Genomic DNA, 19338 nt, shown 5'->3' with positions numbered 1-19338 from the left:
CACATCTGCCGCTCACTGGACATTTCCTCTTTTTTGGACCATTCTCTGTAAACCCTAGATATGGTTGTGCATGAAAATCTGAGTAGATCAGCAGTTTTTGAAATACTCAGATCAGCCCGTCTGACACCAAGCAACCATTCCAACATTCAAAGTCACTTAAATCCCCTTTCTTCCCCGTTCTGATGCTCGGTCTGAACTTCAGCAAGTCATCTTCACCACATCTAGATTACTAAATGCATCGAGTTGCCATGTAATTGGCTGATTAGCAATTGAATACCTAATAAAGTGGCCGGTGAGTGTGAGTGTGCGTGTGTGTTTATATATATATATATATATATATATATATATATATATATATATATATATATATAGTTATATAGTTATAGTTATATAGTTATTATTATTATTATTCTGTCATCAAATTACCCTTTCCTTTTTTTTATGAAATCTAATTAAACTGAATTCTGATCTCCATTCAGGTCATCATACAAGCTCCAAACACATTTAGCAGCCACACCCCCATTTTGCATATTCATAAGGGCTTCCCTTTCATGTGGAAGTTCCTTACCCAACAACATATGGCAGCTGCAGTGATGTCATGGGAATAAGTCCTCCTCGTCTCGACTGCATAAAGACACTAATCAACTGAGAACAGTTTTTGTTTGTGCGTGGCACAGACTACTTCTAACATCTCACTGCAGCATTCCGAACCTCTCCACACTTCATATTCATGTGACTTCGATTTAAACACTTGAGAAATAACCTTTTTAAGTCAATGGAGACTATTAGACTTGAGCTAAACAGACTGAAAAGTTTAAACACCGAGAGCAAATATTGACGTAAAAACTGCTGGGAGGGAAAAAATCTGGGCACATAACCTACACTGATTAGTGGGAAGTGCCATGCATAATAAGCAGAAATCAAGCTCCGCCCTCCAAGATGCTCAAGGGTCGGGATTCGTTTCCATAGCACTATAAAGGGAGGAGGGGAGACGCCTTACTGTAGCGATGTTACAGAGAAAAGAGCAGACTCGAGGGAAGAGAGGCTACACAGGAAGAAAACAGATGAGGTCTGAAATGGGGGGGATTTTACCAGCTGCCTGATGTCTGTGTGCTTTAATGAAAGGCCACTAAACAATACACCCACTAAACAATAGCCCCTATGGATTCACCCACCATGCATTCGATGCAGGTGCCTGATTCTGATCCCCAAACAAAACATAATACTGAGTACCAAAAACGGCACCAAGTGTCAGAATAAAAGTGGATACAACTCGTGCACTATATTCCTTGACTTCTAAAGCCAAGTGTGACAAACAGCTCATTATTATTATTATTTTTTATTATTAAAAGGTTTGAAATGTCATAGGGCTGTGCAAAAAATCGAATGCGATTTTCATGCGCATCTCATCAGTAAAGATGCTCCTGTAATTAGAAGTATATCTCCAGCATGTGCGTTCAGATCAGGGTTGCCAGGTTTTCACAACAAATCCTGCCCAGTTGCTTCTTAAAACTAGTCCAAAACTAGCCCAATCGCGTTTCCTGGAGGTTCCCCGATAAAAATTGCTTCCCGGGTTTAAAATATACATTTTTTGGAAGGGTTGCCTTGGTAAAATTCGCATTTTAGGGGCTAAATATCACGTTATTTGTATTGGGGTTGCTTCAACCCCAACATGAAACCGCGGACATGAAAAACAATCGCAGACTTGGCAACACTGGTTCAGGTGGAATGGCATTTACTACACAGAGCCGTAGTCTACCGACAACTAACACAAAATTGTTTTCAAAATCGACAAAGAATCGCCTGCGATTTTAACATCGATTTTGTGTAGATTGTCAGTAAGTTACGGCTCGGTGTAGTAAATGCCAACCGGTGTTGCCAAGTCTGTGGTTGTTTTTCATGTCCGCGGGTCGAAGCAACCCCAATACATCTAACGTGATATTTAGCACCTAAAATGCGAATTTTACCAAGGCAACTCTGCTAAAAAACTGATATTGTAACCCCGGGAAGCAATTTTTATCGGGGAACCTCCTGGAAGCACGATTGGGCTAGTTTTGAGAAAACTAGTGAAAACCTGGCAACCCTGATCCGAACGCACATGCTGAAGATATACTTCTAATTACAGGAGCGTCTTTACTGATAAGATGTGCATGAAAATCGCATTAAATTTTTTGCACAGCCCTAAAACGTCATGAGGGTTAGTAATTAATAACATATTTTGGGGTAAAAATATCACTTTCAAAGAAAATTTACTCACGAACAAGCCATTCAAGATTAAGAGTTTGCTTGTTCATCCACAGATTTGGAGAAATCTATCATTACTTTAATTTCTCACTAATGGATCATCTACAGTGAATGGGTGCCGTCAGAATGAGAGTCCAAACAGCTGACATAAAATCATCAAAAAAATCCATAAGTAATCCACATAACTCCAGTCCATCAATTGGCATCTTGCTGAAAAGCGAAAACCTTTCTGGCAAAAATATGAGTTCTTATTTAATAATAACTCTTCCTTCCAGTGAGAGAAAAAAAAAACAAAAAAAAAAAACAAAGAAGTAAATCCATCCACTGTTGCCCTCTCACAAAAAATAGAATAATACTAATAATAATAATAATAATAATAATAATAGATTAGTCTGACTAGTGTTTTTGTTTGTAAACAGTGCTTGTTCTGTGCATATTTCTCTCCTGATTCAGACAAGATGATTTTCACAGGAGAAAGCAATATTATTGATTGTGAACCCATGATATTAAGCCTGAAGTAATGGTTTGAAGTTCAAATGTCTTGATGGATTTATTTCTTACAAACACGCAGCTTTTCACATCACAAGACATTAATTATTGGAATGGAGTGGTGTGGATTACTTGTGTATTATTGCAATGCTTTTCTCAGCTGTTTGGACTCTCATTCTGACGGCACCCATTCACTGCAGAAGATCCATTGGAGAGAAAGTGATGCAATGCTATATTTCTCCAAATCTGTTCTGACCTTGTTCTAATTGGATGGCCTGAAGGTAGGTAAATCTCAGCACATTTTCATTTTGGGGTGTACTATTCCTTTCATTACTACAGAGATTTGCAGACTAGAAGGCTTACTGTGCAGATTAAAAGAGCTGTCGCTAAAACATTTCTCCTTCATTCAGCTCATTATGTTGGTCATTTGGCTTCACAAAACCAAGAGAGAGGTTTGAGAGGATTTATTTGTTTATAGCACATTGAGTCTTTTGAAGTAGGTTCCATTAGCATAATGATTATGCATACAAACAGCCTGATTCTGATTCAATTCGGATTCATTTGGCCCTCAGTGTCGGTCCTTTTGCCTAAACAACTACATCAATGTCCCTTTAAACAATATAAATGCAGTGTCTGATGTGCTGAAAAATGTTATATATATGTCATGAACATCACAAGTTTAAATGTGATTTTTTACAACAGTTCAGTAAATTAATATTGTGTTTTTGCTCAATATAGCGAGCTAAAAAATCACCTATGAAAGCCTCAGCAGAACTGTTGTGCGTCTTCGAGCAAGCAGTGCTTAGTTTCTGAATGAATCCACGTTTTGAATGAATCGTGTGAACCAATGATTCAAAAGGCTCATTAATAAAGTGAGCCATTTACTAATTCCTGAAAGAATCAGCCATTTGAATTAGGGCTGCAACTAACGATTATTTTGATAATCGATTAATCTGTCGATTATTTTTACGGTTAATCGATTAATCGGTTTATGTACTTATATTTTAGTTTTTTCCATTTTTTCCCCAAGTAAATTATTAATAAATGGTCTTTATCATTCAGCATAGATTTAAGAGATTTTAACCATTTTGCACTGTCATATCCTCATCAAAAATATACCTGGAGTTGTTTTATTGTGTTAGTAATCCTTTGTGGAACTCTTCTGCAATCAGAACACTGACCCATACTCTAGCAAATTTCACAAGGAGATTTAAAATAACGTTTTCACCATGTCAGTCCTTAGACCTCCTAAAGTAGTTTAACATCCCGAACAAAGCTTATTAAGGAATCTTTCAGAACATATTTTCACGAAGAATAAGGATAAAACAGAATAAAATTGCAGTGCATTGTATTTTATTATTTACTGGGAAAAAGCTTTATAGCTTTTGCTGTGAAATTGTAAACAATCCTTCAAAAAAAGTGCCAATGGCATGAAACCTGAATGGAACTCAAAGTAAAGTAAAGTAAAAATCCATCAGAAGGTTGTCCAGAAAAAAAAATAGGACACACACAAAAAACCTGCTGTGTGAAAAAGAGCAATGAATAATACTTAGAAAAAAAAGTGCATTTCAAATATCTTTAAACATTTACCTCTCTCATTCAGTCATAATTAGGCTGCACGACTGAATTTTGAACTGGTAAACGACAAACTGATCACAGAACATGTTTGTAAAGCTTTAAATGTTAACTGTTAAAAAGCAATGTTATCAGCTTTTACGACTAAACATTTGCAAACAACATTGTACTGGAGAATCTGCACAAATGAAAGTCTTAGGGGCCGTTCACAAATCGCGCCTAAAAACGCGTGGAAAACGCTAGGCGCACCGCTTTCTCCTTCTTTCCAAAGCGCTCGCGCAGAAGCGCCCCTGAGGCGTCTGCCTTTGCTAAGCAACCATGACGCGCTCTCTCCTTGAAGACGCGGAAATTTCAGCAAAGGATAAATGGATTTGCAGCTCAAAAAATCGCTTGCAGTAGCTCTGCTACTAAATTTATTTCAAAATGGAAATCCATATACAACTATGATCAGCTGTTCCTTTCATCTTGACTGAGCTTTTAACGTTGTTACGGGAAAGGATGAAGCTGATTGGTTAGTTCTTGTCACATGACCCGCGGTGCGGTTGCTGCATTCTGAAAAGTTGAAATGTTTTTAACTCGATGCGGTGCGGTGTTGGAAATAACGAACTTGAGCGCGCAAAAGACGCGATATGTGAACGTCCCCTTAAACAGTGCAGTAGTGCAGAGTTTACAGGTTACTCTTCTTTTTTAAAGGCTCAATGTAAAGTACTCCCACATCACGCTGAATGCTGCAGACATAGACATCATATGATGTCTATGGCTGCAGAGACGCTGTTCGGGAAGCACGTGACATAAAACAAGGCCAGCTATTGGCTATTCGCTACTTCTCCTTTTGTACTGGCTGAGTAAAACCTCCGGTGGCTCATTACTGCCACACTTTGGTCACCGCAGATTTGAAATATGCACGAAATGAGCCGCTTACGGCAAATAAAAGTTATTTAGCAACGAATCGATGACTAAATTAGTTGACAACTATTTTAATAATCGATTTTAATCGATTAAATCGATTCGTTGTTTCAGCTCTAATTTGAATGAATCTAAAGAATGAAAGACTCATAAAGACATTTACAGCCACCTGCTAGCAGTTTTAGTTTCTTATTTAGAGTATCATTTCATTAATAATAACAATAATAAAATATTAAATGGATGATAATAATAATATTAAGAAAATATTAAAGTTCACCCAAAAATGTTAATTCTGTCATCATTTGCTTACCCTCATGTTGTTTCAAACCTGTATGATTTTCTTTCTTCTGCACCAAATAAAAGAAAAGAAAGTATTTTGAAAAATGTTGGTAACAAAGCTGATTTGGTTACCAATGACTTTCATTTTATGAACAATAAATTCTGAGATGTTTCTCACTTTCTTTCTTTCTTAGTTTATGTCAGGCCATTGTAGCCTAAATGTTCATGTGTAATAAATTTTGTCGAACTAAATAAGCTATTTCCTTCCGAAGCTCAAAGTTACTTTTTGTAAGTCTACTTGATACTTTATCACTTGCACTTACATCCTGCGATGTAAAGCTGAATATTCATTCATATTCACTTTTTTTCTCCATCATTATTATTAGTAGTAGTAGTAGTATGTTATTTGTTCAAAGATTTTTATATAGTGTTGCAGTCCATCTGAAAACTGATATTATCAGAGTGACGGTTCTGACCACAAAGTTTCCCACAAAAGATCAAACACTCTCAAATTTCAAACGTTCGATTATTTGGCAGAGTCAGACTCCTCAAAGCAGGGTTTAGGTTTGCCTCAAGGCCTTGTCTTATGTCTGAAACACATATCCACGTGTGCAGACTCACGTAGAGGAACATGCACCCTCTCCCACATTCACTGATCTTCCCACGACGGCTTCACAGGAGGATCTCACACAACTCAACGACGAGTCTTTAACAGAGCCGCCCAGTGCCCCAGGCTTCCCTCCTGCTGCTTTTACGACTCATATCCATTCCCACAATCCTTTTCAAATGCTGAAGTTTTATGTGCTTCCTGTAAAGAGCACACTTTTAATATTTTCCCGACATTTATCTGGAAACTAGTCAACTGAGCTCCACATGTTTAAGCATCTGAATGAACAACATTTAATGTGAATGCCATTTACGCAAAAATATATAAAGGTTTGGGGTGGGTGGGTTATTTATTAAATGAAATTAATTATTTTATTCAGTAAAAATGAATTAAATTGATTAGATGTGACAAAGTAATTTACAGTGTGACAAAAGATTTTAATATTTGAATATCTGCTCTGGTGTAAATGTTTTGAATGTGTTATACCTGGTCATTGGTATCGTCTCAGGTGTAAATGTATCGAGTAAGCTGTAAATAATTGACCCATAGAAAGGCATACACGTGTCCATTCTTATAAGTGATGCAATAATAAATATTGTTCCTTTTGTCTTTCTATTCAACAAAATGTCCTGAAAAAAAAGTATTTCCACAAAATATTAACAATGATAATAATCACAAATGTTTCTTTAGCAGCAAATCTGCATATTAGAATGATTTCTGAAGATCATGTGACATTGCTTTGATCGCAGGAATAAATTACACTTTTTTAATATATTAAAAGAAAAGAAAAGATATTTTAAATCATAATAATATTTCACAATATTACAGATTTTACTGTATTTTTTATTACATTTCCGCAGCCTTAGTGAGCAGAAGAGACTTTAAGAAATATTAAAACCCTTAATGTTACTTAGCCTTTAAAAATTAATGTATATGTGTTAAAATAGTCAATAAATGGTTGATTGATCATGTATTAAACCATACATGCATTTTCCATTCATATCTAGAATATTTCACAAATCAGCGTCGACAGAGAAGGATAATGCTGACAAGCTAATATATTCCACACGTCATGAAAGCATTCAGAGCACCTTTCTGGCATTATCAGCGGTTTCCAGGGCTACAATACTGAATAAAGCAGCAATCTCTGTGGGCCACATCACACGTCTCCATTGAGGAATCGGTCACGCTCATCTTTGATGTTTTCTGAGAGCAGTAAATCAGTTGTAAGATGATTTCCTGCAGCAAAACCTAGTCATACTGAAAGTATGATAAAATAATAGAGGAAATGTGATAGTGGGGACAGTATATCATGATTCACTCGCACAAAAGTGGGAGGTAAAGAAACAGGGCCATCCGCTGACCTACAAGAGTGGATCTGAGAAAGTGGTTTGGAAAGAGCTCAGCTGTCCATGTGTGTGCAGATAAGTTCAGGCCAGGCTGTCTACAGACCTAGTTCAGAAAGTAGGCAAAGAAACATCAACATGTGGGTAGAACTGCTTCTAAAAGGACTCCATGTGAAAACACCAGCAAAGAGACACAAAGTAAAGCTGTTGGGGAATTATGACATACACAATATTAATTAAGTATTACAAGATTAACCTTAACCATGAATAATGTAATGATTTTAAAGTGCTTTTTATTTGCACTTAAACTTTCCAAAGATTGCAATCACTCACTGTTACTTGAATATGAATATGAATATGAATATGGTAAACCCCAATACACATGTTAACATCTCTTAAATAACCTTCGGTAACAACAACATATTGAGATTATTTCATCTAAAAAGTAAAACATATTCAAAGGTTTCTTTTAATTAATGAATTATAATTTTTTTCATTCATTCATTTTCAATTGGAGAAATGTATTTATTCACTAAGGCTGCATCAATCAAAAGTGACAGGAAATACATTTATAATGTAAACAAATATTTGTATAAAAAAAGTGCTGCTCTTTTGAACTTTCTATTTATCAAATAATAATGAAAATAAATATATAAATAAATCACTGTTTCCAACTGTTTTTAACATTGAAAATGATAAGAAATGTTTTAGAGCAAGACTGGAGTAATTATGCTGAAATTTCCACTTTGCATCATAGAAATATTACTTTTACTTTTAAAATATATTCAAACAGAAAATCTTATTTAAAATTGTAATAATATTCCACAATTTTACAGTAGTTTTCATCGAATAAATGAACATATCGAAAACTTCAAAAAAGTACAGACCCCAAACTTTTTAACAGTAGTATGTAAATATAATCATTAACACAGCCTAAAACATGCCTGTCATTTGTTTCTCAATTTCTACTGTATTTTACATTTGAATTTAATTTAGGAAACTTGCTTTAAAGTTAAAAAAAAAAACAAAAAAAAAACATTTAAGAAACCAAACTTTTAGCTTCTGAATCTAGTTAAATGGCTTTAGATTAAACAATTTTGGCTAGATCTACTAGTCCTAGCAAAGACTTTCGAATATTTCACAAAAACCCGTACATTTCTGCAGCTCGTATGAAATAATCTAGCACACAACACATGGACACGGGTGAGGGAGGGAAAGCAATGCACTTCCTGTATGTCATTTCCTTCAGAGGACAAAATCTCAGAGATATAATGTCAAATGTCAAATTCATTTATGACAAAGAGTGACAGTGATTAAGAATGATTAGAGAGCGTTTTCACCGCTGACTCATTTTATGTAGATGCACTTTCATTTCTGCTGAGGTTTGTCATCAGCTAAAGCAGTCAGTCAGCAGTCTTTCTACATGCACAGCCATCTCATATTTTAGGTGTTCTCATACTTTCCTCCACTAAAGAAAGCATAATCTCACACTGGACTAGGGATATGCTGCTATCAAATTTTTCAGTTAAATGTAACACTTCTTGACAAGCAGTTTCTGTCAGTCTCTGAGAAACAAAATAATGTATTTAAGCCATGAAATAAATGTAATTCTGCAAAAGAAGCAAAAAAATAAAAAAAAAATCAAACACATTTCCACCCCTTTATCACATTTTTAGAATATGTTAATATTTATGAGAGCAGAGGTCTAGAGAGTAGACACATTACCTGGAAAACACACTATCGGATATTTTCACTATTTTGACTAATAGTAGCTTCAACATGCTGTCTATTAAATAATTACATTTAGTCATTTTGCAGACGCTTTTATCTAAAGTGACGTACAAATGAGGAAAATGGAAGCAATCAAAATCCTTCCTTTTTAATTGTGTTTTTATGTAATATTTATTCATTTGTAAAAATATTTTTTCATCTTAATTATAATAAATTATATCAGCTTTATTTTGGCTATCAGACCCCCCCTGCTCCAAGATATCAGCATTAGCATCGGCTGTCAAAAAATCTATACTGTTCAACCACTAGCCTCTTTGGGATGGCACAATCAAGCGACGTTCACTTGCAGAACATAAGCTTCTAGAGGCACATAAGTCTGAAGTAACAAATTAAGGTAAATGGGTGCAAAGCCAGTGGTGGTTTTGTAGGCAAACATTAATGCCTTGAATTTTATGCGAGCAGCTATTGGTGCCAGTGCAAATTATAAAAAGAGGTGTGATGTGCATTCTTTTCGTCTCGTTAAAAATTAATCTTGCTGCCGCATTCTGGATTAATTATTAAGGTTTGATGGAACTGGCTGGAAGACCTGCCAAAACAGCATTGCAATAGTCCAGCCTGGATAGAACAAGAGCTTGAGTTGTGAAGCATGTTCCCAAAAGATAGGGCCTTAACTTCTTGATGTTGAATAAAGCAAATCTGCAGGACCAGGCAGTTTTAGCACAATTGGTCTGCAAAAGTCAACTGATCATCAATCATAACTCCAAGGTTTCTGGCTGCTTTTGAAGGAGTTATGGTTGATGTGTCTAACTGGATGGTGAAATTGTGATAAAACTATGTGTTTGGGTTACAAACATGTAGACAGAGAAGAGAAGAGGTCCAAGAACTGAGCCCTGAGGCACCCCAGTAGTTAGATGTAGCGACTTGGACACCTCACCACTCCAAGATACCTTGAAGGACCTATCTGAGAGGTAAGACTTAAACCACTTGATTGTGAAAAAATTAATCATGATAATGTGCATAATACATAAAGCACAAGCATATATATATTTGTTCTAGACCTGCTGAAATTAAATCAGAATGATCAGAACACTCAGTGAAATACTTCACACAGCATGGTCAAGTTAATAAATGCCAATCCAGTTAAAAAAAAACTTTTCTGGGTTAGTTAACATCATTGTATATGTGTTGTTTTTGACTGACATTTGTATGCACAAACTACACAATCTGATTCTGTTGTTCGTGATTTGCATATTATCAATAGATGAACTGTTAAATGAGTGATCTTGAGATGAGCCCCTGAAATAATCCAATTAATTCAGAGTACATTAGCATAAATTTTGGAACTTGACAGGTGATTTTGATCAAATGTAGTTGGATAAGACAAATTAAAAGTTAAAAAATTTAAAGATGAAGTTGTGTTTAATTTTCCCCTAAAATAATTTACTTGTTTTGTTACATTATTAGCCTTAGCGGATTCTGACTCATATGTAGCAGCATTATAAAAGGAGAGCCTCGGGAGTACATATTGTAGCTGCATGGTGAATGGAGCAGTACTCCTGAAGTATGTTCTCACTGGTTTAAAAGAAAACAAGACTAATGAAGAGGAAGATGTGAGAAGATGATGGAGGCAAAACATTAAATGATTCACTGGGGTGACTTGGGGAAAGTGAGATGAGGGGATTTCTGGACAGACGCTTCGGGGTTGAAAGTCAGCAGTTCTAATGTCTGACTTCAAGTCACACATTTGGAAGGTCATAGTTCTAAACACAAGCCTAAGGCAGTGTACTCACAAACAAATGCCCTACTGTACTGCACTCTCAATCATGCTAGAGTCACATTGCACTGCAGGACTGGTGTGGCAACAGAATAGATGTTGTACATAATCATATGAATGAGTAAAAGCATTTGGAAATCAATGTGTAAACCAAGGACATTTATATTGTGTAGCTCGTGAACCATGTTGGGTGACCAGAGGCCAGTGAATTAAATAACCTGGTTATAGTACCAACATTGTAACTTGTTCTTAGGGATGCGCCAAACCGATATTCAAATCGGGTATCGGCTCCGATACTGCCATTTTTCTCCGATCCGGTATTGGTCAGAGAGGAAATTATAGTAATTTTTATTGTGCAAATTATTCAGTGTTACTTCTGAAGTCATACAATAGTTTAATGCAGCGGTTCTCATTTTCAGTCCTTGCGCCTCCCTGCTCTGCACATTTTGCAGATTTTTCTTATCGCTTCAGACTTTTCTACATAAGTGCCCTGCGAAGTGGACATCGCAGGATATTCCACCATGATTCCGAGGTGAGCGCCTATGTTCCATTCAAAGTGCACTGAAGTGTGCGAGACGTGAATTCAAATTGTATTTATTTACAGAGGTATATGATGTCACATTTGTCCGAGTGTGAAGACGTTGTTCAGTGTAAATCCCTGAGTGAATGTTCTGAAGTGAGGTAAACTTCAACAGATTTGCCCTGCTCAGGGAGTAGGAAGCATGTCAATGGGAACACAGTTCATGCACGGAGCTCACTTCTAACAAGCTGGTTATCTGAATCAGGTGTGTTAACAAATGAAGGTGTACAAAATATGCAGAGCTGGGGCACGCAAGGACTGGAATTGAGAACCGCTGGCTTAATGTAAACTACATATGAATATTTAAGTCCTTACAATAAAGTTAACACAAACTCTTTTCTCCACTGTGTCTGTCAGTCAACCTTTCAGCCTTTAAACCCTGGTCATGTTCGGTTATGACAGTCAGCTAAGTAAAGCTCTCTCCAAGATCATTCTGTGTTCCCATTATTATACTTGATTTGTAAATACATACTCAATGTATGTTTGTAAATACTGCCTCAAGTGGAGGAGTTTAAGTATCTTGGGGTCTTGTTCACGAGTGAGGGAAGGATGGAACGGGAGATTGACAGACGGATCGGTGCAGCTTCTGCAGTAATGCGGTCGATGTACCGGTCTGTCGTGGTGAAGAAAGAGCTGAGCCGCAAGGCGAAGCTCTCGATTTACCGGTCAATCTACGTTCCTACTCTCACCTATGGTCATGAGCTTTGGGTCATGACCGAAAGGACAAGATCCCGGATACAGGCGGCCGAAATGAGCTTTCTCCGCAGGGTGGCTGGGCGATCCCTTAGAGATAGGGTGAGAAGCTCAGTCACCCGGGAGGAGCTCAGAGTAGAGCCGCTGCTCCTCCACATCGAGAGGGGTCAGCTGAGGTGGCTCGGGCATCTGTTCCGGATGCCTCCTGGACGCCTTCCCGGGAAGGTGTTCCGGGCACGGCCCACTGGGAGGAGACCCCGGGGAAGAACTAGAACACGCTGGAGAGACTATGTCTCCCGGCTGGCCTGGGAACGCCTCGGTGTCCCCCCAGAAGAGCTGGAGGAAGTGTCTAGGGAGAGGGAAGTCTGGGGTTCTCTGCTTAGACTGCTGCCCCCACGACCCGGCCCCGGATAAGCGGAAGAAGATGGATGGATGGATGTAAATACATGTCTATGAATTTGCAAAAAGGACTTTAACTTCTTGCCAGAGTTTAATGTTGTTTTGTTACTTGCTACCGGGTGTCTGTGAGAACAAAACCCGGGTGTAGAAAAGACTATAAATTGTTTTTAACGTGCACAGTAACTGAAATGTAAAACTGTTAAAAGAAAGGCTCAATAACTGTTGCACATACAGTATAATACACTATGCATCAATGTATCTTCTAGGGCTGTCAACGAATATTCTAAATTCGAATATGTATTCGAATAGTTTAAAAAAAACGAATTTCGAAGGTGAAAATTAATATTCAAATAAAAAAAAATGTGGAAAAAAAGGCCCGCGGTAGTAGAGGCGTGGTTGTCTGCTTTGCGAGTGGATATTTGTGTATTTTTTAGAGGGAATATTCACACAGAGATACATAAATTCTACATTTATTTAAATGGGGGGAAAAAAACTTCACCGGTATCGGATCAGTATCTGTATCGGCCAATACTGAACCCAAGGTATCGTATCGGAGGCAAAAAAGGCAGATCGGAAAATATCTACTTGTTCTATAAAATCTATAAAAGGGCTATAATCTACAAAATGACTTTTTATTCATTTTCCAAATGAATGTCAATAGTTGCTTTATACAACTTTTAGGATTTAGGAGAACAACAAAAGAAGTTCATTGGTCCATCCATAATTAAAATGTCTGTCACAAATCTTTGTTTCTAAATGCAAAACAGTCTGAAATTTGAATATGCAGGTGTCCTGTTGCTATTCACCAATCATGGATTAAAATATTTGAATATGCTAATGATTCTCTTTCCTATTTTAAAAAAAGAAAGAAAAAGAAGATACTAACTTAAGTCTTAAAATTTACCAATAATGTCATCTAAAATCTGTATATGCCACAACATCAAAACTACAACAGTATTTACAAGTGTTTGTTAATATCACAGAAAGCTCTGATTAACATGCAAATAATATCACTGCATCACACTTAACGACACCCACAAATATTCATACCATGGTATAAACGGCAATCTTGCAGTGCAGAATATACATCAAACCAAGTGTCTGGAACTGTGAATGCAGAAATGTTATGTTTTCAGTCAAAATTCAAACAATATCAAGATTAGCAAATGAAAGAGCTAGCAGACCATATGGCAGATAACACATAATCCTGTTAACTCTTAAGACAGGTGCCTTAGGCCGGCGACACACTGGATGCGTGGCGCAAGCATCTCAGCCGCGTGGCGTGTCGGTTTTTAATTCGGCTCCCATGTTAACAGGTTAGAGCTTGCAGACTGCCTGCGTGAGTCGTGCGTCTCAGGCGCGGCTCGAGCTGCGCGGAAAACGCCTGCATGCTAGAAATAGAACCGACGCCTATTTTTACCGCGACACGCGCGCGTGTTGGAAGCGTTTCCAGGCAAAATATAATAGGAAAATGTGTTTTTATGTCATTTTGTACACAAGTACATATGAATTCATGATATTTTGATATTTGAAAGTCTATAGGTTGACATAAATTCAGATATAAATGTAATTCAAAAAATAAATAAATAATTATCGATTTTCAAATAGTGCACCTGTCAAACATAATCTATTTAGCCGTCAATACTTTTGACGGTGTCCTTTATCAGTAGGCGTAGGTGTAGGTGTGTAAAAAAAAAAGTTGATATTGTTGTCATGAAGACAAGAGCCTGGTCTGTCAACTGTCTCCCTCTACAGCAGCAGCGCGCCAGCGCCGCGCCAGGCACGCTTCTGGTGTGTAAAGACACAGAATCCGCCACGCTTCTGGGACGCTTCAGACACGCGACGCTCACCCACGCAGCCAGTGTGTCACCGGCCTTAGTTTCTCGCTTTTCACTCTCCTGTTACATGCCGTCTATCCTTTAAGAAGAAAGAGTCAATGGTTTAGGCCTCACTGACCATCTGTAGCAAGGTAGGACCTCAATGAAAATGGCAAACACCAATCAAGCTGATTGTGCATAGATAAGATCCCCGAAGCTGCAAAGAATAAAGTCTCAAAACCAAAGAGATATTTTTTTTAAGTTAAGACTCTGCCACGCCCCCCTAAATAGCTCATTCTAACAAGCCCCCACATGTCTATGTCTAGATGTGTAAAATTTGCATAATGCCGCCCAAATGTTCATGCAAAGAGAAAAGGCGTGGTTTCAGTAACATTTAGTGTTGAAGCAGTCATGTCAGGGAGATGCTGTGTGTATCTAGGTGGAAGCAAAAGCACTTTATTTGGCCTTCTGAAAGTAGATGGATTTAGGAATCTTTAAGATTACTTACAACAGAACAGCAACGCATTTTATGGACGACCGTATCATGAAACTAGGAGAGGAGGTCATTCTGAATTTGCTACGACAGTCTGGTACTTCTGAATCAGCTACTGTAAGTATGTTTTGTTATTAGTTTAAGTATTTGCTATTGAATGCTCACCCCTTTAACAAACTGGCTCCATTCACTTGACTGTAAGTGCCTCACTGTAACCTCACTGTCACTTTTTTGTTTTTGTTTTTTGTAAGTGTTTCTCAATATTATGTTATAAAATGCTGTTAAAAGAGCTTGGTAACATGGAATAATTCACTAAGGTTCAATGCAAAGACATATAAGCAATGCAATAACGTGATAAAAACATTGCATTATGTTGCAGCTACAATAACATGAAGCAGCTTTTCATGAATGAGAGAATGAGAACTAGAGCACTGATTTATTCTGTGGGGTAAAGCGGATTCACACAGCAGCTGTCTGAATCACAATGGACAGTGTTAATCACAGTACAGCTCCTCTCCCATCACAGGAGACTGGCACAGACTGACCCCGAACCCAAAACACACCAGAGCTCAGCTGCCAAGGGTGGGCTAGCTGTGATGAAGTATGGGACTTCCTCAATGTGCACTGTAACATGGGTGTGTGCAACAAAAGGACTTGGATTTCAATGTATTTAGAGATGTACTTATGCTTCTTTAAACAAACTTTAAATCATCCTCAGAAGTGGACCTGAGACTAATTTAGAAGGGCGCACTTGGGCAGACATTTGTAATTGCTGATACTGAATAAAGATGTTTTTAATTATTTAATATAACAAATAATGGAGCTAAACAGGGCTGTTACATTCAGCTAAAAAACTAAACTAAAACTAAAAGCATTAAAACGTTACTTGAAAATAAAACAAATGTGACCTGAAATAAAATAAACTTATTTTATTTCAGGCAACCGCAAAGGAAATATTTCTAAATTTGTTACTACATTTTAATTTAGTTTAACTTGATATGCTAAAATAACTTTAAACTAAATCTGAAATAAAAAGTAATGTTAAAAAATGCATTGACACTACTTTAAAAAAAAATAATAATAATAATAGAAATGACAAAAACAACAAAATTCCTAAACTAAAATGTAAATAAAATAAAATAAATCATTTAAAATGATGGTAAAAGCAATAACAGGTATACAATATATCATAGCTTATAATAGGTCTACTACAGACATTACCCACAAGTTTTAAAATGTCTGAAGTAAACACCCATGAGTTCTATCAAGAAGTAGCATCAGCTTGAATAAAATGCATGAATTAGGCTAAGCATTAATCGCCCTTTACTAAATGACGGCAGTGTCATGAAATGCATGTGAACCAACCAACATATAAAGACATTTCATGGCACCAACCTTCAGTAGGATCATATGTTGGTTATTGATTTTACAGCTCGAAGAATATAATGTGATAGTGAGCATAACTGGTCCTGGATCAGCTATCCCTCATGTACAGTACATGAGCTCTGCCTACTGTCACATGACACTCTCGTTAGCCTCGATCTTCTGCTAGATGTTAAATTAGAACATAGCTGGATCCTCTCTCCACTTCAACAGATGCCCATTAACTGACCACCACAGACCAGACTACTGCCTCGACAGTCTACTTTTGACAGTCCTGGTGTATTTTTTAAGTGATTTTTTTAGTACCATGTAAAGGTCTTGGTTGGTCGAAGTACCGTGGTATTACCCCACTGTGCCATTATAATGCTCTTACTTTAAATGAATGTCAATGAATGTCCAAATATTGCATTATGGTGGTACGGTCAATGATATACGAGTAAAACAAACCATAAAGAAGCACTAGGCCTATAATATTCTACTATGATAATACCACGGTACTCTACCATGGGAATATATTATATTACTCTTTGAAATATCTAGAAGTTCAAAGTATATGAATAGGATATAATGCATTATTATTATTACATGGTACATTTGCAAGATTGTACACTTGTGGTTACTGTGATATATTATGAAAATACTATGGTAAATATGAAAAGTAAAGTCCTTACTTGGTGTAGACAGCATTGAATATCATACAAAACGTGACAATAATGGTTAAAAACCAGATTAAGCGAGTTTTACTGCAGTAACTATGGCCATTTTTGTAGAGATATTAACATAGCAATGTGTGAAAAACGTTAAGAGCGTTATCGTGGTACAGTGGGGTAATACCATACTGTAGGAATGATGGCGTTTACGTGGGACTTTACTAATACTGTAGTTTTACCGTGGTAAACTATAAAAAAGCACCGTGGCTACCTTAAATACAGATCCGTCACGAGGAGTTGTCTGTTGAGTGAGCCGTTATTCGCTCTCACGGGTGGTTAATGAACACACATCAGTAATAACGGAGTCACACGCACCGTCGATGTTCTCTCTGTCGCTGATGTGCTGCAGGTTGCAGCCCGTGTCCTCGCGGCTCAGCTCCGGTTCGGGCCGGTACGGCTCCAGCCTCGAGTGCGCGTTCCTCCGGAGCTTCGGGCTGGACGACACGCAGCAGGACGTGCTGTTCCCCATGAGTCCCGGTGTGTGCAGATCAACGAGCGGCACTGATCGACGGAGCCCCGTCGCAGAAGATGGGCGTTACAGCTGCGGATGACGGGATAAAACCCGGGCTGCGATCTGCGAGAAGATCACTCCCGTGAGAAACGCTCGTGTTACGACATCAGCGGGTTACAATCACGACTGCCCTCAGCAAATCAACACCAAACCTAATCCACGACGCCTGCTCTCGTGCTAGGGTGTATCGGTAGGTTATTCCATTCCCGCGTCGCTGTTACATCGTATCACTCAGCTGTCAGTGTATCACCGAGCTCACTCACACAAACACACAGACCGCGGAACAGCTTCCGGTTCAGCGCATGACGTCATTCCGCACGATACATCTGTTTGGACGACAATGAAATATGAATACGATATGGATGGGTGACTGATAGATTTTGTCTGGCATATGTCTTTTTGTTGGCTGTGCACGTTAAACTGGTTACACATTAGTCAATGAATGGAATGTGTTGTATTCCTTATATATATCGTGACGGACGGACATATCTATATTATGTACAATACCCTAAATTCAGCATCATGGTGTTGAATAATAACCATGTTTAACCATGGACCATGGACTATGCTTGTATTTTACAGGTTTATATACTGAATGAAAAGTAATAATTAAACACTAACCATAGTTTAAGTTTAGTAAACCTGTGCTTATACAAATGGTATTCAATTTGGCAAAAAAAAAAAAACCTTATTAGTAAACTTTTACTACAATAAAACCATGGTTAATTTTCAGATATAGGCTATACATTTGCTAAACTCTGGCATATGAAACAATTTCATGATTGTTTGAGGAGAATGGAGTCATTCTGAATTGTTTGTTGTGTTTGTCTTGTTCTTTTATGTATCTTATGTTTATTCTTGATTGTAAAGTTATTTGAGCCCTGGAAAAGTGCAATAAAAATGCAACATTATTATTATGATTATTATTATTGTTGTTGTTGTTGTTGTTAGTCAGATTTTTGATTGATCATATTAAAAATTAACATAAGTTTTAATGGGGAAAAAATAAGGTATGTAAAATACTTAAAGTTCACAAGTTACTTCAATCAATCGAGCAGTCGTAATATTATTGACTGTTATCAATATGTATTTATTTATTTATTTATTTATCCAACATCAACAAAAGCCGTTTGCAAAGATGGTACAGAAGCTGCATCTGACATAGCAGATGTTTATTTACACAGACTGTTTAACGCTGCTCAAGTACATGTACAACACACACACACAATCATAATGTAAATAGCCTATTCAGTGGCATGCGAAAGTCTAGGAACCCCTGCAGAATTAGCGAATTTTTTTATTATTTTAACAGAATAAGAGAGATCGTACAAAATGCATGTTATTTTTTATTTAGTACTGTCTTGATATTTTACATAAAATATGTTTACATATAGTCCACAAGACAAAACAAAAAAAAATTGTTTGGGAACCCTGTGTTCTTAATACTGTGTGTGTTTACCTGGCTGATCTACAACTTTTGTTTGTTTGTTTTGTGATGGTTGTTCATGAGTCCCTTATTTGTTCTGAGCAGTTAAACTGATCACTGCTCTTCAGAAGATTCATCCAGGTCCTGCAGATTCAACAGTTTCCAGCATCTTTTGACCCCTTTCCAGCAGTGACTGTATGATTTTCAGATCCATCTTTTCACACTGAGGACAATTGAGAGACTCAAACACCACTATTAAAAAAGGTTCAAACATTCACTCATGCTCCAGAAGGAAACACGATGCATTAAGAGCTGGGGGCGAAAACTTTTGGAATTTGAAGATCAAGGTCAGTTGTACTTAATTTGTCATCTGGG

General features: G+C 37.3%; 1 protein-coding gene across 5 annotated transcripts in view; it reads right to left on the bottom strand.

Moving 5' to 3' along the window:
• Positions 1 to 17832, bottom strand: part of LOC132115891 (cyclin-Y-like) — a 61925-nt gene extending 44093 nt beyond the window's left edge. For 3 of the 5 annotated variants that reach the window (XM_059524296.1, XM_059524295.1, XM_059524297.1), the window contains exon 1: positions 17342 to 17831. In XM_059524296.1, coding sequence (XP_059380279.1) covers positions 17342 to 17495 — 154 coding nt within the window. In that variant the 5' untranslated portion in view covers positions 17496 to 17831. Of the gene's footprint in view, positions 1 to 17341 lie in introns of all 5 variants that reach the window. The other 2 variants (XR_009425577.1, XM_059524294.1) reach the window with 1 other exon arrangement.
• Between the last annotated feature and the right edge of the window lie 1506 nt (positions 17833 to 19338).

Source organism: Carassius carassius, chromosome 35 (genome assembly GCF_963082965.1).
Source record: "Carassius carassius chromosome 35, fCarCar2.1, whole genome shotgun sequence".
Lineage (NCBI taxonomy): Eukaryota > Metazoa > Chordata > Actinopteri > Cypriniformes > Cyprinidae > Carassius > Carassius carassius.
The sequence above is the reverse complement of the archived record's forward strand: the minus strand, read 5'-3'. Positions and strand labels throughout refer to the sequence as shown.